The sequence below is a fragment of the Pseudophryne corroboree genome, chromosome 7 (assembly GCF_028390025.1).
Source record: "Pseudophryne corroboree isolate aPseCor3 chromosome 7, aPseCor3.hap2, whole genome shotgun sequence".
NCBI lineage: Eukaryota > Metazoa > Chordata > Amphibia > Anura > Myobatrachidae > Pseudophryne > Pseudophryne corroboree.
The window spans coordinates 112,004,714-112,018,271 of NC_086450.1; the positions used below are offsets into that span (position 1 = coordinate 112,004,714).

Sequence of the window (13,558 nt, forward strand, 5' to 3'; positions counted from 1 at the left end):
CCCCACAGACTCCTGCAGGGGTACAATCTGTTATTACAGTTCACTTTTACTCCGAGTACTGCAGCAGTTATTATACCTCATCTTTATAAATCATGTCTCAGAATGGGTAAAGCTAGAGGAGAGAGGATTCTAGAATAAGCTCTTCCATCTAGACCTCAGAAGTGTCAGTTTCCTGTTGTGGAGAAGGCCTGGTTGGGGGTGTCAGATTCAGATTGTTCTTCTTAGGACGTATACCAAAAATAGAAATATGGGTGGTTCCAATCAGGGACCCTCTTTCTCTGAAAAGATAAGGCTTCCCAACTGACCCCAGAATAAGGAGCTAAGATAATAAAAGTTATCTCCAGCACTGAGAGAAAAGAAAACAGGATTTTATATACCTACCAGTATATCCTTTTCTCATAGTACGGTCCACTAGAAACTTTAAGAGTTTAACAGTGTGCGCTGGCCCCTCCCTCTATGCCCCTCCTACCAGACTCAGTCTAGAAACTGTGCCCGAGGAGACGGACATACTTCGAGAGAAGGAAATAAACAGATAGTGGTGAGATTCACACCAGCTCACACAAAATAAGAGGAAAACCAAGCTAACCAACTTGAAACAATTCAGCAACAACTGAACCAATTAAACTTAACCAAGTAACAAGCAGGAATACGAAGCACTGGGCGGGCGCCCAGCATCCTCTACGGACTACGAGAAAAGGATTTACCGGTAGGTATATAAAATCCTGTTTACTCTTACGTCCTAGAGGATGCTGGGGTTCCATTTAGTACCATGGGGATGTACCAAAGGTCCCTGGACGGGAGAGAGAGTGCTGAGGGTCCTGCAAAACGGACAGACCAAACTGTAGGTCCTCAGAAGCCAAAGTATCGAACTTGTAGAACTTAGCAAACCATGTTCGACCCTGACCAAGTAGCTGCTCGGCAAAACTGAAGGGCCGAGACACCCCGGGCAGCCGCCCAGGAAGAACCCACTTTACGAGTAGAGCAAGCCTGTACAGAACTTGGAACCGGCAATCCTGTCGTAGAATAAGCATGCTGGATAGTAAGCCTGATCCAGCAAGCAATCGTCTGCTTAGAAGCAGGAAACCCAATTTTGTTGGGATCATAAAGGACAAATAGTGCGTCCGACTTTCTGTGACGAGCAGTTCTCTTCACATAAATTTTTAAAGTACTCACAACATCCAAGAAATTTGAAGTAGTTGAGGTGTCAGTAGCCACTGGCACCACAATAGGTTGGTTGATATGAAAAGCCGACGCAACCTTTGGAAGAAATTTCTGACGCGTTCTGAGCTCAGCATTATCCTCATGGAAAATCAAGTAGGGTCTTTTGTGCGACAATGACCCCAGTCCTGACACGTCTTGCAGAAGCCAATGCCAACAGTGTGACTGCCTTCCAAGTAAGAAACTTTACGTCCACCTCCTGCAAAGGTTCGAACCAATCCGACTGCAGGAAATGCAGCACCACATTAAGATCCCAAGGTGATGTAGGAGGCACAAAGGGTGGTTGGATGTGCACAACTCCTTTCAAGAATGTCTGAACCTCAGGGAGAGCAGCCAATTGTTTCTGGAAGAAAATGGACAAGGCCGAAATCTGGACCTTTATGGAGCCTAAGCGCAGGCCCACATCCACACCAGCTTGCAGAAAGAGGAGAAAACGTCCTAGTTGAAACTCCATCGCAGGAAACTTATTGGATTCACCACAGGACACATACTTTTTCCAAATCCGATGGTAATGTTTAGACGTTACTCCCTTCCTAGCATGGATCAGAGTAGGAATGACTTTGTTCGGAATGCCCTTCCGAGCTAAGATCTGGCGTTCAACCTCCATGCCGTCAAACGTAGCCATGGTAAGTCTTGATAGGCGAATGGCCCCTGTTGTAGAAGGTCCTCGCGAAGAGGAAGAGGCCTCGAATCCTCCAGCAGTAATTCGAGAAGATCCGCATCTCATTTGTTTGAGAATCCTTGGGATGAGTGGAAGTGGAGGGAAAACATATACTGACTGGAACACCCATGGAGTTACCAGGGCGTCCGCCGCCACTGCTTGTGGGTCTCTTGACCTGGAACAGTACCTCCGAAGCTTCTTGTTGAGGCGAAAGGCCATCATGTCTATCTGTGGAACACCCCATCAGCATGTTACCTCTGCAAATTCCTCCGGGTGGAGGCCCCATTCTCTTGGATGGAGATCGTGTCTGCTGAGGAAGGCCGCTTCCCAGTGTCCACTCCCGGAATTAAGATCGCCGACAGCGCCACCGCGTGCCTTTCTGCCCAGAGTATGATTCTTGTTACCGCTGACATGGCAGCTCTGCGTTCCGCCCTGTTCGTTTATGTAGGACACTGCCGTTACATTGTCCATCTGAACCTGAATGGCCTGATCTTGCAGAAAATGTGCCGCTTGTAGAAAGCCGTTGTATATGGCCCTTAGTTCCAGATTGTTTATTGGAAGGATGGTTTCCAGACTTGACCACTTTCCGTGGAAGTGTACCCCCTGGGTGATTGCTCCCCATCCTCTGGGACTTGCATCCATGGTTAGAAGGATCCAATTCAGAATCCCAAACCTGCGTCCCTCGAGTAGGTGAGAAGATTGCAGCCACCAGAGGTGTGAAATTCTGGCTTTCAGTGACAGGCGTATCCGCTGGTGCATGTGAAGATGTGATCCTGACCACTTGTCCAGGAGATCCAGCTGGAAGAACCTTGCATGGAATCTTCCATACTGCAGAGCCTCGTAGGAGGCTACCATCTTTCCCAGAAGGCGAATGCACTGATGAACCGATACCCGGGCTGGCTTCAGGACATCCCGGACCATTGATTGAATCACCAACGCTTTCTCCACTGGTAGAAACACCCTCTATACTTCCGCGTCGAGTATCATCTCCAGGAAGGGCAGTCTCCTTGTCGGCTCCAAATGTGACTTTGGAAGGTTCAGGATCCACCCATGATCCCGGAGTATTTGAGTTGAGAGAGCAATACTCTGCAACAGCCTCTCCCTGGAAGATGCCTTTATCAGGAGATCGTCCAAATATGGAATAATGTTCACTCCCTGCTTGCGGAGGAGAATCATCTCTGCCATGACCTTGGTGAACACCCGCGGTGCTGTGGAGAGGCCCAATGGCAAGGTCTGGAACTGACAGTGACAATCCTGTAGTGCAAATCTTAGATAAGCCTGGTGAGGCGGCCAGATCGGAATGTGAAGGTACGCATCCTTGATATCCAGGGAAACTAGAAATTCCCCGTCCTCTAGCCCTGAGATCACCGCTCTCAGAGACTCCATCTTGAATTTGAATACCTTTAAGTAGGGGTTCAATGACTTCAGGTTCAATATTGATCTTACCGAACCGTCCGGTTTCGGTACCACAAACAGGTGTGAGTAGTAACCCTTGTTTTTTTGGAGAGGTGGAACTGGAACAATGACATTTGTACCAAACTTTGAATGGCTTCCCGCAGGATTGTACTTTCTGTCAGCGAAGCTGGTAGGCCTGATTTGAAGAATCTGTGAGGTGGGAGTTCCTGAAACTCCAGTCTGTACCCCTGGGCAACAATATCTTGTACCCAGGGGTCTAGGCATGATGACGCCCAGATGTGACTGAAATTTTTTAGTCTCGCTCCCACCTGCCCGATCTCCAGGCTGGGAGGTCCACAGTTATGCTGAAGATTTTGAGGAAGCAGAACCTGGATTCTGTTCCTGGGAACCTGTTGGTGCAGGTTTTTTGGATTTTCCCTGACCTCCCCTAGAGAAGGTGGGGGGACCCTTGGATTTTTTAAATTTTGCAGTCCGAAAGGACTGCAGTGTAGGATATGGTTTCCTAACCGGTGCAGATGCAGAAGGAAGAAAGGTCGACTTACCCCCAGTTGCCTTGGATATCCACGTATCCAGTGTGTCCCCAAATAGGGCCTCACCTGTGAAGGGTAGGTACTCCACACTTTTCTTGGATTCTGCGTCTGCAGTCCATTGGCGCAGTCACAATCCTCTGCGTGCTGAGACTGCCATGGTTGTGGCCCTTTGCGTTAAGCAGGTCCTTCATGGCTTCTACCATGAAGCCTGCGGAACACCTGTATGTGATGTAAAAACAAGTCAACGTCACTCCTATCCATGGAATCTAATTCATCAAGTAAGGTGCCTGACCACTTTACTATAGCCCTAGAAACCCAAGCAATAGTGGGTTTGAGAGCCACTCCCGTAGCAGTGTATAACGATTTGAGCGTAGTCTCAGTCTTGCGGTCAGCCGGATCCTTAAGGGAGGCCGAGCCAGGGACAGGTAAGACAACCTTTTTTGACAATCTAGATACAGAAGCGTCCACTATAGGTGGGCTTTCCCACTTCTTCCTATCCTCTCTTCAGGGAAAGAAATCTTTTAGGGATTTGGAATTTTTTCCCTGGGTTCTCCCAGGTTTTTTCAAATAGGGAGTTAAACTCCTTAGAAGCAGGGAAGGAAAGTGAGGATTTATTTAAATTAAAATAATTCTGCTCTTCCTGAACAGGTACCTTCTCAGTAATATGCAAAACATCCCTAATGGCTTTAATCATTAGTTGCACTCCTTTGGCAAGGGCTGCATCCACCCCCTGCATATCCCCATCACCGTTCCCTGTATCAAAGTCGCTATCAGTGTCAGCTTGCATTATCTGTGCAAGTGTACATTTTTGTGGGTATGTAGGTGGGTTGAGAGGCGCAGTAGTGGGGGCTGAATACATCATAACCTCCATTGATTTTCTCAAAAACTGCGTCTCCTTCTCAGTATGGGTCAATTTTGTAGAAATACTGGATATCATCCCCCTTATGGAATCCACCCAGGCGGGTTCGGACCCAGAAGGTTGAGCATTTGTACACTCTGGTATAGAGTCCTCAGGTGAAGATATACATTCTGCAGTACAGGACCCAGTCCCTAGACATGATAATGTGACATATATGCACCCTTACACACACAGGAAATTGTCAGACACAGCTTCCCCCAGAGTACTTTCAGAGAGTCACAGAGTATGAGGAGCCAGCCACACCGCGCCCTTTCAGGCTGTTAATATGATAACAGTCCGGCGCTAACTATCCCTAACAGGGCAGCTAGCAATATTATCACACTCCCCCCTCCCCCCCCCCCTAATCTATAACCCCCTGGTACCGCAGAGGTGCTGGAGTTATGTGGAGGGATAGCGCTTCCCTGTCAGTGTCTTGTGTGGAGATCTGCAGGGAGAAAATGGTGCCGTGAGCCATTGGTCCGCTCTGAGGAAGCCCCGCCCCCCTGCAATGGCGCGCGGCTTCCCGCACTTTGTTATTTATACTGGCCTGAGGTATTATTGTTAACAGTGGGATTAGCCTGTTAGCTCTTGACCAGTGTAGGGTTTATTGCGCTGGCTCAGGACACCCCTCAATAGCGCCTACATACTTGTGCATGTTGCTGACCCTTCCTGGAGCAGTCTTCAGAGCTGCGCTCCCACACTTGTGCCGCCTTGTATACCCGCCGGCGACCCACTAACCGGGACGCCAGCGCTGAACTCACCACTCTTCTTTCTTCTGGCTGTTAGGGGTGGCGGCGTGCTGCGGGAGTGTGCGGTCGCCTCGTGGGCTTGTGGATATTTCCCTCAGGAGCTCAGTGTCCTGTCAGTGGAGTAATGTACCATTAACTCTTTATTAAGTTGGTTCATTACTTTCCCCCCCTCACCCCCCCCCCCCCAAGTCCCATGTAGCAGGCAGACTGTTGCTAAACAGCCTCCTGTAAACTAACAAACTCTAGAACATAGGTCTGCAAACTCGGTCCTCATTACGCTGCACAGTGCATGCTTTTCAGGTCTCCTCACAGAATCAGAAGTGAAATAATTAACTCCACCTGCGGACCTTTTAAAATGTGTCTGTGAGTAATTAATACACCTGTGCATCTGCTGGGTTACCTGCAAAACATGCACTGTGTGGGGTAATGAGGACCGAGTTTGCAGACATATGCTCTAAAAAATAATAAAACTAAGAAAACTCCTAGGAGCTCCCCTAGCTGTGAACGGCTCCTCCAGGCACATTTTCTAAACTGAGTCTGGTAGGAGGGGCATAGAGGGAGGGGCCAGCCCACACTGTTAAACTCTTAAAGCGCCAGTGGCTCCTAGTGGACCCATCTATACCCCATGGTACTAAATGGAACCTCAACATCCTTTAGGACGTAAGATAAATAAACCTTAAGAATGTCAATGACACTATATTCCGTGACTAATAATGTAAAAGAGGCAATTAGTAATAGTGAGAATTTGTTCAGAAAACCATGGAAACCGCATAGAAATTGGATCATACTGCACCTCTTACTTAAGTAAAGTGAGCTGCAATGCAAAATGAGAAAGACACTGAGAAATGTAATTTTTTTATATTTATTTTAATTGAATGGAATATTACACAACAAAATTCTTGTCAGAGATAAACAAATGGACAATATAAAGACGTAATCACTAGTGCAGACAATATAATATAAAAAATACTTTAAAGGTTTATGGAACAACAGTATCACAAGATAAATGAAATAAAACCATAAAAGTCTCACTTAAAACTGGATGCGCTTCATGGCACCTGGACGCTTCGTCAGGCAGTGAGGAATGAGTCACAAGGGGATGGTGGAGATTACACCTGCAGCCACAAGGGAAGAGATTCAGGGTAACACCACCATATATATTCTTTCAGCACATATCCAAGGCCTCTGAAAATATACTGCATATTTTGGTTGGGACATTATACCACCTAAAACATGGGTCTTCAACCTGTGGCCCTCCAGCTGCTGTAGAACACAGGTTGAAGACCCATGGCTCTATAGTCTGGGTCAACCAAAGAGAATTCTTAGACATTGTGCCAAGTGCTACTGTTCCTATGTCAACATATACTCTAAAACCCGGACTGGAGTGGCACCGTACACACTTCGCCAGAAAAGATGGTATTTATGTAAATTGGGGATGCCCAAACCTCTAAAGAGCTGGTTCACAGACCAAATACTTTTGCTTACTGGATTGCCAATTAAAGGGAAAATGTAGTCCTAGGAAAGTCTTTTCTTTGGTAAAATAAAAAAATGGAGCAAAATGGAAATACTGTATAAAAATTCTGCTCTTTCACTGGCAATTATGTCTATGCTGGTTCTGCGCTGCATTATATAACAGAGACCATTTACCAATTTATAGCATGTATACATGTTCTTTTATCTGTCAACTCTATTCATTTGTTGTTGTGCAATGTATCTGAAATGTTTATATTGAAACCTTATTTTGCATGTTTGCAGGTGAAATACCATGAAGACTTTGAAAAGCAGAAGGGAAGCTTCACTCCTGTGGTCAGTGACCCAATAACAGAAAGAGTAAAGAAGAACACCATCGACTTCAGTGACATTAGCTACCGCGGAATTCAGAGAAAGGTCGTGGAGATTGAACGAAAGAGAAGCGAACAAGATCAAGATGCCACAGGTGCATATCTCTCTTTAGGATTAGAAGACAAGTAAAATATCCATTGGAAAACATAGCTTTCAAATTTATTTAAAAAGTTAATTTTCTGTGAATGGATGAGTAACATCTAGTTGTTGAACAGTTTAAATGTGAATGGAGTGGAGACTGATGCTCAGAGATCATTGATCTACAGTATATGAAATATCAAACTTTCATTAACGGGGCAAATTCAATAAGTGGCAATGTCCTGCCGAACTTCACATGCAAATGACATTAGATCTCTATGGAGTGCAAGGAAATTGTAGCAATGTTGTGGCACTGGCCAATCCAGCTACTAACAGCTTGAATGTCTGTCCTGCCGTTATAAAAGACAGTGCAGCAAAGCCAAACCTGTTTTCATGGGAAGTGGATAACATACGCCAGTCGGATCCTGGCAATCACAATGCAGACGCCGGAATACCAGTGACACAGGCTATTCTCCCTCTGAGAGTGTCCACGACAGCCATAGAGAGAATATACCCTGCCCGCAACATGGCAAACGCAGCGAGACCGCAAGGGGCTCTCTAGCCCTCGCCCCGCTACCGGCATACTGGTGGCAGGGATGCTGCTGTCGGTATATCATACTGAATCCGTTTCCATGACATGACGTTATCATCGTACACCTCAACAAGTTGGAGATGAATTTCAGCTGCTGATGGGCCCTTTAGACGTATAAATCTGATCACACCGCGCAACTCAATGTATGACTGTGTTCCCGCCAGCTCCGCCATCTTACAACTGGAGTTGTGACTGTATGACCGATATGAGTCTAATGGCCGTGAGGGGAAGGAGTGGTCTACCTGATCTGGCCTGGTGGGAAATTAGAATGTAATAAGAGAATATTACACATGTGAGAGATCTTGTTACGCAGTAAGTCTATTCTCATACTGACTGTTACTGGCCCAACGGACACTATGAACTGTCAAGTTTATTAACCGTACAGATGCAATAATGATTGTTACTGTAACTTTTGGATAAGTGTTAGCAGTCTGACAGTTTAGGCGTTATTGGCACTTAGGATATAATTTTCTACTTACTAACTTGTTCTATTTATTAAGCTGACATCCTGCTCTGTACTATGCAAAATAAAGGTGTTTCCCTGCCACAACATAATCAGTACTCATGTGGCTCTGACCTTACCACAGTGGTTTTGGAATATTTGCCATTGTAAATGGGAGTGGTGAAATAATTCAAGATCGTAAAGTTCTTTTTTTTTTTTCTACATATAGATCTTAGAGTCTGGCGTACAAATCCAGGATCAGTGTTTGACTATGACCCAGCAGAAGACAACATTCAATCAAGAAGCCTTCACATGCTTTCTGGTGCGGAAATGGGAGGGCTAGAACCTGCACTAAATACAGTATCCAATTTATAGCTGTTTGACAATGGAATTTTTTTTTTTTTACTAATAACACCCTTTAAAAAAATACTACCTTCTACTAATTTTAAATATATAATGCTGATATTGTGAGTGTACTGTTAAGGCCCCCATACATCAGCTATCACAAAAAGAGGATTTTGGTACTTACCGATAAATCCATTTCTCTGAATCCACTCGGGGACACTGGAGAACTTTAGACAGCTGGGGTGTGAAGGTTGTAGACCGGAGGTAGCACAATGTAAAAAAATAATAATAATAAAAAAGTATGCACAGCTGGCTCCTCCCCCTTCACGCCCCCCAATCCTCCAGTTTGAAAAATTGACGGAGAGAAGAGGGAACATGAAGATCAAGGCCATACGGGGAGAAACCAACTGTACCTACACGTCAAACAGCAATCAAGAACGAATAACACAATAACCAAACGGTTTGAACAAAATAAGAACACGCAGGCTGACAGCACCGAGGTGGGCATCCAGTGTCCCCGAGTAGATTCAGAGAAATGAATTTATCGGTACGTACCAAAATCCTCTTTTCTTTTTTCATCAACTAGGGGACACTGGAGAACTTTAGACAGCTGGGGACGTCCCAAAGATACTCCCATGGGCGGGAGTGCTGTCCGAGGCATGAAGAACCAAACGTCCAAAATTTGCATCTCTAGCTGCAAATGTATCAAACTTGTAGAAATGCGTGAACGTGTGTGCAGATGACCACATTGCAGCTCTGCAAAGTTGGTAGTGGAAGCTCCACTAGCTGCAGCCCATGAAGCTCCCACTGATCTGGTGGTATGAGCACCTACCCGAAAAGGAGCTCTCTTACCACAAGAAATATATGCCTGTTTTATGGTTAGACGAATCCATCTAGCCAAGGTCTGTTTTGAAGCTGGCCATCCTTTCCTGGGTCCATCATACAATACAAACAAAGCATCCGACTTCCTGATGGATATCGTAGCCTGTACGCTCTGACCACATCCAAGGACTCGTCCCCCTTTGCCAAACCTTTGAATGCGGGGACTACAATCGGCTGGTTTATGTGAAAACCGGAGACCACCTTAGGTAAAAAAAATCTGCTTTTGTACAGAGCTCCGCCCTGTCTTCATGAAAAACTAAAAAGGGGTTCTTACATAACAAGGCTCCTAACTCAGACTCTTCTTGCTGATGCTAAAGCTAAGAGCAGGACTGCGTTCCAGCTCAAATATTTGAGATCCGCCCCTTCCAAAGGCTCGAAAATGGGCAATCTCAAATACTCGAACACCAAATTCAGATCCCACGGGGCCGTGGGTGGACGAAATATACGTTATGGTAAGAACTTACCATTGATAACTGTATTTCTCATAAGTCCACAGGATTTCTATAGATTGTAAGCTTGCGAGCAGGGCCTTCCTACCTCTATGACTGTTTGTTATCACCCATTTTGTTATTGTTATTTCAAATTGTAAAGCGCAACGGAATTTGCTGCGCTATATAAGAAACTGTTAATAAATAAATAAAAAATAACAATGGGATATGATGAAGCGACAGCAGATTTGCACGAATCGGTCAAAGCTTTTCCGGCCTCCCAGCATGCAATGGTCCCCCCATATATCCCTGCCTCCTGGCTCAGGCAAATCAGTTGTATTCCAAAGCTCAAGGCAGGAGCATCATAAATAGCCCTAATCAGGCGATAAGAACACACATGCACACCCTTCCACACAAGGAAGAGGTTAGTGAGTAAAAGGATCCTCAAATCAGGTGCGTCAGGGTGGGATCCCTGTGGATCCTGTGAACTTAAGAGAAATACCGTTATCAACGGTAAGTTCTTACCTTAACGTTTATTTCTTCAGCAGGGTCCACAGGTTATCCACAGGATAACAATGTAATTTCCCAAAGCAATTTAGTGGTAGGGACGCACCTGATTGGACAGGAGAATCCTTCGCACAAATTCAGCGTCATGAGAAGCAAAGGTATTCAAGGCATAATGTCTAATAAATGTTTTAATGGAAGACCATGTGGCCGCCTTACATATCTGTTCTGCTGAAGCACCACTTTGTGCTGCCCATGATGGACCTACCTTACGAGTAGAGTGAGCAGAGACATTAGCTGGAACAGGGAGATCAGCCTGAGAATATGCTTCTGAAATCATCATCCGAAGCCATCTTGCCAGCATCTGCTTATCAGCAGGCTATCCTCTCTTGTGAAATCCATAGAGAATGAAGAGAGAATCTGTCTTTCTGATGGCACTGATACGATCCACGTAAATCCTTAATGCACGGACCGCGTCTAGCGATGCATCTCCCGCAGAAAGGCCGGTGCCTGGAAAGCCGGGACTACAATTTCTTCATTAGGATGGAATTTAGACACCACCTTCGGAAGATACCCAGATCTAGTTCTGAGAACTGCTTTATCTGGATAAAAAAAAATCAGAAACGGGGAATGACATGATAATGCCCCTAAATCTGATACTCTTCTAGCCGACACCATAGCCAGTAGAAAGAGAACTTTAGCCGTCAGCCATTTAAGATCCACTTTATTAAGTGGTTCAAACGGGGCAACTTGAAGGGCTTTCAGGACTAGACCTAAGTCCCAAGGCACTGTAGGAGGAACAAATGGAGGTTGAATGCGCAGCATTCCCTGGAAAAAAGTACACACATACTGTAAGTTGCCAATTTTCTTTTGGAACCATACAGTTAATGCCAACACTTGCACTCTCAAGGAAGCCACCTTCAAACCTTTATCCATTCCTGCCTGAAGCAGTGCTAAGACCCTGGAAACTCTGAAAGACCTGGGGTCCAGTTTCAGTTCACTGCACCAATGAATATAGGTTTGCCATATTTGGTGATAATTGCGAGCTGAGGAAGGTTTCCTTGCTCTGATCATAGTTTGAATTACCTGTTTTGAGAATCCTCTTGACTTCAGGATAGAGGTTTCAAGAGCCACGCTGTCAAAGACACTCAATATAGATGTCTGTGATAGCAAGGACCCTGCAACAGTAGATCTGGACGTTGAGGGAGCCGAAGTGGAACATCCATCAACATCCTCTGCAGATCTGTGTACCAATGCCTTCTGGGCCAAGCCGGAGCTATTAGTATCACGGCACCTTTTCCTTGCTTTATCTTTCTCACCACCCTGGGTAATAGGGTGATTGGAGGAAACACATAAGCCAGATGAAAGTCCCATCTCACTGACAGGGCATCCACAAAGATCGCTCTGGGATCCTTTGTTCTTGACCCGTATGCGAGCACTTTGTTGTTCAGACGGGACGCCATGAGATCTATCTCTGGCGACCCCCACTTATCTACTAGAGTCTGGAATACCTCCGGGTGTAGACCCATTCGCTTGCCTGAATGGCGTGTCGACTGAGAAAGTCTGCTTCCCAGTTTAGGACTCCCGGAACGAACATTGCGGACAAGGCTGGATGATGAAGTTCTGCCCACTTTAGTATGTGACTTACCTCCTCCTGCGAGTTCCTCCCTGATGGTTGAGGTACGCTACTGCCGCCGCATTGTCCGAGCGGATCTGGACTGGTTTTCCCTGAAGAATGTCCTGTGCCTGAATCAGTGCCATGTATATGGCCCGAAGTTCCAATATATTTATTGGCAGGCAACTTTCTTCCTTGGTTCATTGCCCCTGAAAACACAACCTTCCTGACACTGCTTCCCCAGCCCTGGAGACTGGCATCTGTCGTCAGAATTTCCCAATCTGATATCCAAAAGGGTCTCCCCTAGTCCAGATGGGATGTCTATAGCCACCAGGCTAATGATCTTCTTATGTCTAACGTAAGAACCATAGTCTGTGTTTTTATCGTCTGATGCAACCCATTCCATTTGGCAAGAATCAGACGCTGCAGAGGCCTCAAGTGGAATTATGCATACTCCACCATGTCAAATGTCGACACCAAACCCATCACGCGCATTGCTGTGTGAATGGATACCTTTTGACTGTGTAACAAGTCCTGAATCCTTGACTGAACCTTGGATATCTTGTTCAGAGGTAAAATTAATCTTTGAAGACTTGAAGCCAATACAACCCCCAAGCGAGTCATCCACTGTGACGGAACCAGAGACGATTTTGCCCAATTTATGCCCGTGGTTCTGCAGATATGTTATTGTCTGTTGCAGATGACATAAGAGCAATTCCTGCATCTGTGCCAGGATTAAAAGATCGTCGAGGTATGGAAATGCTGCCATTACCACCATAATCTTGGTAAATACTTTGGGGGCTGTGGCTAACCCGAAAGGTAGGGCCTGGAACTGAAAATGCTGTTGGAGGATAGCGAACCTGAGATAGCACTGATGGGACAGTGCTATAGGAACATGTAGGTAAGCATCCTGTATATCATGGGATACCATATAATCCCCTGGCCAAAATGATGGAACTTAACGTCTCCATGTGAAACCGAGGTACCCAAATGTATTTGTTCAGCACTTTGATTGACAATGGGCCGAAATGACCCATTTGGCTTCTGAACTAAAAACAGGTTGGAGTAAAAACCCTGTCCTCGTTGTGCAGGAGAAACTGGAATGACTACTCCTGACTGTAGCAATTTCTGTACTGCCTTTAACAAAGTCCTGGCCTTCGTCTCTACCAGAGTCGGGCTGGTTAAAAAAAAAACCTTAGAGGAGGGTGCTTCTTGAAGGCAAACGCATAACCTAGAGATACCGCTTCCTGCACCCAGGCATCTGTTGTAGACTGCTGCCAGATCTGTGCAAACTGAAGAAGTCGACCCTCCCCCCCCACCCTGGGGTCCCCCAGGTGGAGAAGCGCACCATCAGGTTG

The 13,558-nt window shown here is 45.8% G+C and overlaps 1 protein-coding gene across 20 annotated transcripts in view; it reads left to right on the top strand.

The window, feature by feature from the left end:
• Positions 1-13,558, top strand: part of NEB (nebulin) — a 249,685-nt gene that overhangs the window by 220,509 nt on the left and 15,618 nt on the right. For 18 of the 20 annotated variants that reach the window (XM_063933546.1, XM_063933551.1, XM_063933563.1 and 15 more), the window contains 2 exons: positions 7,228-7,408; positions 8,656-8,748. In XM_063933546.1, coding sequence (XP_063789616.1) covers positions 7,228-7,408; positions 8,656-8,748 — 274 coding nt within the window. Of the gene's footprint in view, positions 1-7,227; positions 7,409-8,655; positions 8,787-13,558 lie in introns of all 20 variants that reach the window. The other 2 variants (XM_063933557.1, XM_063933558.1) reach the window with 1 other exon arrangement.